At 43.8% G+C, this 10,563-nt stretch overlaps 1 protein-coding gene across 1 annotated transcript; it reads right to left on the reverse strand.

Annotated features, from left to right (window-relative positions):
- Window positions 1-4,399: 4,399 nt before the first annotated feature.
- On the reverse strand, window positions 4,400-9,712 carry LOC145961749 (uncharacterized). Its single transcript, XM_083082214.1, has 6 exons — window positions 8,767-9,712; window positions 8,428-8,684; window positions 7,855-8,385; window positions 6,749-7,782; window positions 5,385-6,687; window positions 4,400-5,302 (listed from the first exon to the last, which is right to left on the reverse strand). Exons 1-6 carry the CDS (start codon window positions 9,710-9,712, stop codon window positions 4,400-4,402), a joined length of 4,974 nt encoding a protein of 1,657 aa, XP_082938340.1.
- Window positions 9,713-10,563: the final 851 nt, after the last annotated feature.

The following is a 10,563-nucleotide window of genomic DNA, read 5'->3' on the forward strand; positions in this document are numbered from 1 at the left end:
TCAAAAATCTTTTTATATTCATATTACGTGTGTAACACACAAGTAAATTTAAATATTCGATAGATAGTTACATTTTGACATGGCATTTGCAATTTTCATTTATGAATTGTATATAAAATTTCTAAAGCGGAAAATATTGTTAGTTGACACGAACTACGTGTATAAATCGCATGCAACTGGACAAGAAATTTAATTTATGCGTTCATTTGTGCAATACTGTTCAGTTGTGATCCCCGAGGCAGTAGCGATCGCCATATTTGTATGGAAATTCCGACTCGTTGCTTTTGAGATAGGGATGGGCGATGTTAAAAAAAGCATCAACATTCAAATAATCGATTTTCAAAAATAACGATTTTTTTTAAATCGATCATATCTGAAAAAAATCGATAATTGGTTTTCTAAAAATGGATCATCTGAAAAAATCGATAATAATCGAGGATTTCGTATTTTTTAATGTTAAACTAATGGCGTTTTGGAATATTACGGGCAGTGAGAACATTAATCTGAGATAGGTTATTTAACGTCATTAACCAATCACAGCTATTCCTTTGAAGAATGTTAAATGAAAGCTATTCCAGAATATGTTGCAAATGTCCCGTTGCCAGTTGCCAAATTATTGCAATTCAATTAGCATTAAGCTAATTCGACACTAATTGGATCGCAACGATTTGACAACTGGCAACGGGACATTTGCAACGTATTCTAGAATGGCCCTAAAGCCCGTATTACACTATAAGTTGCAAACTCGGTTGCGGTTGGGATTGATCAATCAGAGCTAATACAGTTAATACGCTTAGAAAATATGTCATACAATATATTTTACAAATGTAATACCGGCCTAAAAGCACGTAAAGATTGCGATTAAGGATATTCTGAAAGCGTTTGATTGTTCAATCGGGACAAAAGGAATAAAGATTCCTTTATCCTGATTGGTCAATCAAACGCTACTTTACCGTTTGAAACGTAACTTTGCGAAAAGTTATGTTAGTATTAGGTGCGCAACTAAGTTCTCGCTGTTTTTTTTATGAAAATGCAACTTTATTGTGAAAAAATGGTTACAAATGAATCATTCAAAGTATTGCCCATCGCTAGCTACAACTTTTTCCCATCTTTCTGGCAGAGCTCGAATATCGTTACGGTAAAAGTGTTCATCTTTTGAGGCTATCCACGAATCAAGCCATTTTTTTATGTCTTCATATGAGCGGAACTGCTGATCAGCCAGACCATGTGCCATCGAACGGAACAAGTAATAATCGGACGGCGCAATATCTGGGGAATATGGCGGGTGGGGTAGGACTTCCCATTTGAGCGTTTCCAGGTAGGTTTTAACGGGTTTGGCAACGTGAGGCCGAGCGTTGTCATGCTGTAGAATCACTTTTTCGTGCCTCTGCTCGTATTGTGGCCGTTTTTCGCGCAGTGCTCGGCTCAATCGCATCAATTGAAGTCGATACCGTTCCCCAGTGATGGTTTCGTTCGGTTTCAACAGCTCATAATAAATAACACCGACCTGGTCCCACCAAATACACAGCATAACCTTCGCAGCGTGAATATTCGGCCGAGCCGACGACGTAGAAGCATGACCGGGCAGTCCCTATGACTTTCTTTTCTTTGGGTTGCTGTAATGAATCCATTTTTCATCACTCGTCACTATGCGATGAAGAAAACCCTTCCTTTTTTGCCGCTGGAGCAGTTGTTCACAGGCGAAAAAACGACGCTCAACGTCCCTTGGCTTCAAATCGTAAGGAACCCAAGTTTCTTGCTTTTGAATCATTCCCAACGCATGCAATCGCTTGGAAATGGCTTGGCGGGTAACTCCTAATGCTAATGAAAGCTCTTGTTGCGTTTGGCATGGATCCTCATCGAGCAATGCCTCCAATTCAGCGTCTTCGAAGATTTTTGGCCTTCCTTCACGCGGACGGTCGTCAACATCGAAATCACCGTCTTTGAAGCGACGGAACCAATCACGGCACGTTGTTTCACTTAGAGCAGCATCTCCGTAAACTTTGTGGAGCTCTCGATGCGCTTCAGCCGCCGTTTTCTTCGAATGAAAGAAGAAAATCAACACTTCCCGCAAATGACGATTATTTAGCACAAAATCAGACATTTTCACACAACCAAAAGTATATGACGCCAAAACAAAATCACTACTGTGTCAAAACGGTTTGTTTACCATATGTCTAAGCTTGGTTCATGATGTTTTGGATATGTCGAAATCGACCAACACTTATTGGTGGCGCAATCTATTGACAAACAGCGGGAACTTAGTTGCGCACCTAATAAAATCTAGTGATAAATTTAATAACATTTAGAAGAAAAGATATCGATATAGCAATCGAACATAAAAGTATTGGATAAATAATCGATCTGTAAAATTAATAAAAAAAGCATCGATGTTCAAATAAGTCGAGTGATTTTTACCCATCTCTATTCTGAGGACAACATAATGCAAACGTAATCTCTGAAACTTAGAATATTATGTGATTTACTCGAAGGACGAAAGCATAATGTTATGTTCATTATATATATATATATATATATATATATATATATATATATATATCAGAGTTGGGTAAGTTGTTTTTTTTTAACTAAGTTAAGTTAAAATTAACAGCCTTGAAAATTTAACTTAGTTAAGATACAAGTTAACCCATAATAAAATTAATTGAATTAAAAGTTAAGTTAACTATGAAAAGTAATTAAAAAGTTAAAAGTTAAATTTGTTTTATTTCATGATTTTATTTCAGGGTTTCACAGTCTTATAAATAGCGGAAATAACAAACATCACTTTATTTATTATACTTATACACTTTATTTAGAAACATACTTTATATTTTATTTACAAATACTTATTAAATTTAAGTAATAAAGCCATTTCGAAATTCTTATCAGACATTTTTCCTCGAAGATTATCGAAAACGAGCCCTCCTGCACTGAACAACCGTTCACATGAGCTGAAGATGGTATCGAGATATTATATTTTATGAAAGCACGTTTGAGTGCCTTAGGGAAATCTTTTTCCGTCGCAAATGTATCAGTCGACAAGTAGGTTTGAATAATATGATCAGTCATCATCGCGTTTTCGTTTTGGTTCTGGTCCGGCGTGTTATGAAATATAAAAAAATCGTCGGTTTTGCGTAAGACTTCTGTTCTTTGAGTATACTTGTATGAACTTCTGCATCTTTGAAGTTAAACTTTTGAACAATCGATTTTAAAAGTTCGGTAACCTCTTTTTTTTCGTTTTCATCTTGTATCCAGCGCAATTTAAAATCTGGTATCAAGCAGGCAGCAATCATCAGATTACTGTACTGATAGTGTACGGTTGTTACCGCGCTATGTATCTGGTTCCGCGTCGGCTTACCTTTAGGAAAATTACCTGAAAGAACTGGTTATAGATACCTGAAAGAAACGGTTAGAAACGAAGGAAATCAACTACTAGACTATTTCCGATCAGAATTGCTTCGTGTAAACAGTAGGCATAGTTTTATTCGTCAGATTTCCTTACAATAGCATCAAGGGAAACTTTAACTGAAAATGAGTAAACAAACACAAAAAAAATGCAATTATGCGGCGATCAAGTCGATTATGCAAATAGAGAAAGCTACTATTACTTGTTGCCCTTAAAATAAACAACACTGTCAGAGCCGCAGACGAGAAAATTAAATAAAGTAATAGACATGAATAATTATCTATTAATTAAGCCATAATCAGATACGCAACTATTTATGAGTGTAATTAACGTGAAGAAATAGCATAAGTATAATAAGATAAATAATATCGTGAAGAAATAACATAAATATAATAACGTAAATAAATATCGTAAGGAAATAACATAAGTATAATAACGTGGTATATAAGTAGTATAAATATAATACGTATAATAATCTCGTGAATAATCTCGTGAAGAATGTAAGGCTCAGCCAAGGATCTGTCACCTCATGCAAGCAATTGAGCGCGAGTCGAATGAAGACTCTTGGTCACCTCCTAATGTATCTCACGTTCCTGTCGCAAAGAATCTGGCAACGGCAAGGATAAGACCCAGAATATCATCCGCAGGATGATTTTGTAGCTGCCCTGAATTCGTAGCTGCCCTTGAATTTCGGTCACAAAGCACGTGGCAATGGCAAGGGTAAAACCCAGAATATCATCCGCAGGATGATTTTGTAGCTGCCCTTAAATTGTTCGCAATGCACCTGGCAACGGCAAGGGTAAGACCCAGAATATCATCCGCAGGATGATTTTGTAGCTGCCCGTGAATTCGTGCACAACACTCGAGACAACGGAAAACCCGTCTGCCATTACGGCCGTAACGCACGTGCTCGCTAGACAAAGCCAGCGTAACGAACATGCTCTCAGGCCCTTCCTATACTAGCGCCTCCGCGGACCCCGCGCTGTCGATAATCTAGCCGCTCAATCCACTGTGATCGACGTCGATAACATCGACCCTTTCCGGAACATTTCTGCCCGCCTTCGACAAGAGTGTTGTCGAATACGTGGGATCGTGATCCGTAGGTAAGACACATAGCTTGGCGATAGGTCGCTTGTAGGTGGACGTTGGAGTTCTCAGGGTGACGACTCTAGTCAATCCATCCGGTCCGGGGTGCAATTGTATAACCCTGGCAAGAGGCCACTTCCCCGGCGGATAACGCTCATTTGTTATCAAAACTAGTGTTCCCTCTTTAATCTCGTTAACAGGATGATGCCACTTGGATATGGCTTGATATCTTTGTAGACACTCCGAAGACCACCTCTTCCAGAAATGTTCTACGGCTTGGCGAAGTAGTTGCCAACGGGTGAGTCGCGAGAGGGGCTCAGTAGACAGGTTGAGTTCCGGTATAGCAGTCGGTGCTTGTCCCATCAGAAAATGCCCAGCAGTTAAAACGGCGTAGTCATTTGCATCGTCGGAGAGTGGAGTGAGCGGTCGAGAATTCAACACGGCCTCAATCTGCACAACGACAGTGGACATCTCCTCGTAGGTAACTGCGGTATCTCCCAGTACTCGTTTCAGATGAAATTTAACGGATTTCACCGTCGCTTCCCACTTTCCACCGAAGTGAGGAGCCGACGGAGGGTTAAACTTCCACTCGCTACCGTCGTTGGCCAGAAGGGAGGCGAGGCTACCAAGTTCTTGTGAGGATTGTTGAAATAGGCGTTTCAACTCTACGTCGGCTCCCAAGTTGTGGCTTGAAGTTCGTGCCGCAGTCACTCTGCAAGGTGGCGCATATGCCTCGTCTTCCGCTAAATCGTTTGTAGGCAGCAATAAACGCATCAGTTGTATAATCCGTGACCACTTCGATGTGTACGGCTGATGTTGCGAGACAGACGAATATTGCCAGATAGCCCTTGTATGACCGTGCCGCCCGCCCTCTCCAAGTCTTCAACGTCACGGGACCGGCATAGTCGAGGCCCGAGTTGTAGAAAGGCCGCGCTGGGGTCACTCTAGCTGGTGGTAGTTGGCCCATCAGCTGTTTGGCTCGAATGCCGCGGTAGCGAGCACAACGCCCGCATCTCAATATGTGGGATCGTACTGGCGTCCTTCCGCCAATAATCCAGAAGGTCTCACGCAGAAGGCTTAGAGTGACTTGGGTGCCGCCGTGGAGCGATCTTCGGTGAGCATCTTCGATGACGAGCGTGGTCAGTGGTGACCTCCTAGGTAAGATAAGCGGGTGCTTGGCTTCTATACCAATCTGGGCATAATGAAGACGGCCACCTACTCGAAGCAAGCCGTCCCGGTCTATGAATGGAGTGAGTCGTACCAAGGAGTTGGACTTCGGCAACTGCCCTTCTCTCAATAGAAGTCGTATCTCCTCGTGGAACCATGCTCGTTGCACAATCCGCACCCATAAAGCACGGCTCTGCTGGATCTTTATCGGAGTCAACGGATAATTAGAAGGAGAAGATTGTGGCACCTTACGAATGCAGGATACGAATCGACGACACGTCGTAGTGACACGCAGTAATCTCGTAAGAGAGGAATACTTGCGTAATAGCTCCCAGCATAGAGGCCGACTAACGGCAGCAACCATGACATATCCAGGACGCTCTTCCAAATTTGAGTCTGGTGCCGGTCTATATCCCGTGGAAGGCCAGAAGGCTTGGGATTCGGATAGCCATTTCGGTCCCTTCCACCAAAGATCATGGCGGAGTAATTGATCCGGTCTTAGGCCTCGTGATGCAAGATCCGCGGGATTTTCTTTTCCCGGCACAAAACGCCACAACCCATTTGGCAGGATTTCTTGTATGGCGGACACGCGATTCCTAACAAAATCCTTCCAGCGTGATGGATGAGCTATTATCCAAGTAAGCGTTACCGATGAGTCTGACCAACAAAACACTGGAGCCTCTGGTAGCTCAAGAGCTTTTGTCGTTCTTGCTATCAACCGCGCCAAGAGGAGAGCTGCACTGAGCTCGAGTCGCGGAATGGTGAGCCGTTTTAGAGGCGCAACTCTTGTTTTTGAGCACACCAATTGCACTGAGAATGCGTTGTCGTTACTCGGAGCTTTTATGTACACCGCCGCCGCCATGGCTAATTGTGACGCATCCGAAAATCCATGTATTTCGATCCTCGAAGTGTCGGAACGGACAATGCCGAGCCATCTCGGTATAGAAAGGTTCGAGCTGTAGTAATTGTTGTCGAAATGCGGACCATCTCTCTTGTAACTCGGTAGGAAGAGGCTCATCCCATCCAGTCTTCAACAGCCATAGGTCCTGCAATATGGTTTTAGCTCTTATCAGAATAGGGGAAATCAACCCTAAAGGATCGTACAGCTTCGCTATGTCCGAGGCAATCGCTCTTTTAGTGAAGGTGATGGTGCCTGGAATTGTTGAGGAAAAATGTAGAGTATCAGAACAGGGTCGCCAAACGAGACCCAGGATCTTGCACAGAGTAGGCTCGATTTCCACGTCGGTAGGCCTTCCTTCATTCGATTTAGGCAGAAGTTCAGGACAGTTGCTACTCCATTTTTGCAATGGAAATCCTCCCGCGTCGCAAAGCCGAGTCAACTGTTGTATAATATCCCTTGCTTCGGATGGTGCGTCAGTTCCCCCGAAAATGTCGTCGACATATCTGCCCTTCGTCATAGGAATGACCGCTTTAGGATAACGGTGACCCTCCTCACTCACTAATTGCTGTAGAGTTCTCAACGCCAAGAAGGGCGCACAATTTAGTCCGTAAGTCACTGTTGTAAGGCGGTAGGCGAGAAGCTGATTGTCCTGTCCGTACCACAAAATTCTCTGCAAGTCCCAGTCGTCCGGGTGCACCGCGATCTGACGGAACATTTTAACAATGTCCGCAGAGAAGAGAACTTTATGAGTGCGTGTCCAAAGCAGAACGTCACACATGTCGGTTTGAAGCTTTGCACCAGCGTGGAGAATATCGTTAAGCGAAAGGCCGTTGCTGGTGCGGCTGGATGCGTTAAAAACCACCCTGAGTTTGGTGGTGCGATTATTCTCTCGAAGTACACCATGATGTGGGAGATAATGTGCAAAAGGAGTCTGGTCGGATGAAGCATCAACTTCTGTCATGTGACCCATCTCCAGATACTCCTCTAGGAAGTCCACGTAAAGTTGCTGGAATGTGCTCTTGTTGGAGAATCGTTGGAACAGTTTCTTAAGACAACCGAGAGCCTTTGATTTAGATTCTCCCAAAGCCGTCGGATTGGATTTTAGAGGTAGGCGAACCACGTATCTGCCCGTGGCATCCCGGGAGTAAGTTGATGAAAAGTGTCGTTCGCACTCCTCTTCCTCTTCGGTCAACCCTGCTTTGTTGGAATCAGGGAGTTCCTCCTGTGTTCAGAATCTTGCAATAAGATTTTGTAAGTCGAGATCCGGCGAACAATGATGCGCGCGCGCGGAAACAGGTGTATCTGCTGCTGAAATAGGGTCACAGAGGACCCATCCGAAGATGGTTTGCTGCGCCGTAGGCGAGGATGAATCACCTGGTATCAAGCCTGGTCGAATCACGGCATGATAATTGTCTGAGCCTATGATGACCTGTATTGGTCCAGAGACGGAATAATCCGGATCGGCGAGCTGGAGTCCTGAAATATGAGACCAAGATGGAGGACTAACGCTGAACGATGGTAACCTCGCCGTAAGGCGTGGCAATACGAAGGCTCGGATTTGACAATAGGACGTTGAGTCCTGAATGGATTGCAGCTGTATGGTGACGCTTCCTTTAGTACGGCCGGAATACGTGCCACCAATTCCGAGAAGCGGAATAGAGGCTGCGCTACGGGTGAGCTGGGCTCGTTGCACTAAATCCTCCGTGATGAAAGATAACTCTGATCCCTGGTCGATCAATAGACGCAATGGATGGAGTTCCCCATTGCCTTTCCTCAGCAAGGCTCTATTCGTCGCGAGTAACGTGAGCTCTCCCGTATGATTTGCCTGCCTGGATTGATGCGCACATGTTTCCAATCGTCAGTCTACCGGTGCTGGTGGATCTGACTTCTCCTCAGATCGATTTGCGGTTTTCTTAGCCGGCGTACCAGTAGAAGGTGTTGCTGAAGATTCACCGTAGCTCTCATGAATGGACGTGTGATGCTTCTTCCCGCATTTCAGGCATCGTTTCACAGAGGTGCACTTCTTAGCGGGGTGAGGAGCGAGGCAATTAAAGCATCTTTTATGTTTCATGACAATGTCTTTCCGTTGATTAGCCGATTTTGATTGATAGCGTTCACATCTTGCTAATTGACAATCCGCACAGAGGGCATGTCGGAAGGTTTGGATTTGACGCAGACGCTGCGGCGTGCGCCGCGACCTTCGTACGATGTTTTCCGGAAGAAACAGCGGCAGGCGTTCCCGTAGTTATACCGAGACTCTCCATAGCTCGTGTCCGTCCAATGAGAAATTCTTCAAATTGGGTGAAGGTTGGATAATTAGTGGATGACCCGAGCTTAACCTCCCACGCCTCTCGAGATTCAGAGTCTAGCAACTTCACAATGTGGTGAAGTAATAATGGATCCCAACTTTCTACCGCGCATCCCAGTGAGCGAAGGGCCGCTGTCGCCTCGGAGATCGTGGTTAAAAGAGTTCGAAGGCCTTGGGCACTCTTCGTCTTGAGTGGCTTCAGATTCGTTGTCCTATCCAATTGGGCCGCGATGAAGAAACGCTTGTTCTCATATCGCGATACCAGCAAATTCCACGCAATTGAGAAGTTATCGCTTGAGATAGACAGGTTGCTCACCAATCGTGCGGCTTCTCTAGTGACGCATGTCTTTAAGTAATGCATTCTCTCGACATTCGTCAAGGCCGGATTGTCTCGGATTAACGAGGCAAACAGATCATAAAACGGTCTCCAGGATGGGTAATGTCCGGAGAAGCTCGGCAGTTTTATGCGTGGCAAGGAACTGCGTGGCATTAGCGATGTAGATGCTTCTTGGTCAGAGCGCGTCGATCTGGAGTGGCGATTTGTTGTATCGAACTCTTCTAGTTGGGTGTGTAACGTGGCACGAGCATAAACATAGAAGGCTTGGCAGCGCTCGTATACGCGCTCCCTCATGTAAGGATTATCGCTCAAGCTCTCGCTGACGGATAGGCACAAGTTTTCATGCTCTTCTTGAAATTTATTCCAATTCTGTTCGAGCATGTCCAAGCGAGCATTGACCAGTTGTCGATTTGATCGGGCGGCATTCACATCGTCTAAATTCGTCGCTTCCTGTATAAGCGTAAATCGGCTCCGTTGCAGAGCGATCCGTGTGTCCAAATTTGCCATCTTGTAAGGTAGAATTCAGCGTGGAAATCAAATGTAGGGTCTGACGCGGTGATCCGGCTCGAAGGACCATAAAATGTACGGTTGTTACCGCGCTATGTATCTGGTTCCGCGTCGACTAACCTTTGGGAAATTATCTGAAAGAACTGGTTATAGATACCTGAAAGAAACGGTTAGAAACGAAGGAAATCAACTACTAGACTATTTCCGATCAGAATTGCTTCGTGTAAACAGTAAGCATAGTTTTATTCGTCAGATTTCCTTACAATAGCATCAAGGGAAACGTTAACTGAAAATGAGTAAACAAACACAAAAAAAATGCAATTATGCGGCGATCAAGTCGATTATGCAAATAGAGAAAGCTACTATTATTTGTTGCCCTTAAAATAAACAACACTGTCAGAGTCGCAGACGAGAAAATTAAATAAAGTGATAGGCATGAATAATTATCTATTAATTAAGCCATAATCAGATACGCAACTATTTATGAGTGTAATTAACGTGAAGAAATAGCATAAGTATAATAAGGTAAATAATATCGTGAAGAAATAACATAAATATAATAACGTAAATAAATATCGTAAGGAAATAACATAAGTATAATAACGTGGTATATAAGTAGTATAAATATAATACGTATAATAATCTCGTGAATAATCTCGTGAAGAATGTAAGGCTCAGCCAAGGATCTGTCACCTCATGCAAGCAATTGAGCGCGAGTCGAATGACGACTCTTGGTCACCTCCTAGTGTATCTCACGTTCCTGTCGCAAAGAATCTGGCAACGGCAAGGATAAAACCCAGAATATCATCCGTAGGATGATCTCGTAGCTGCCCTTAAATTGTTTGCAATGC

This window comes from Camponotus vicinus, unplaced genomic scaffold (assembly GCF_025532165.1).
Source record: "Camponotus vicinus isolate PSW18456_S1 unplaced genomic scaffold, iyCamVici1.0 SCAF_11, whole genome shotgun sequence".
Classification (NCBI taxonomy): Eukaryota; Metazoa; Arthropoda; class Insecta; order Hymenoptera; family Formicidae; genus Camponotus; species Camponotus vicinus.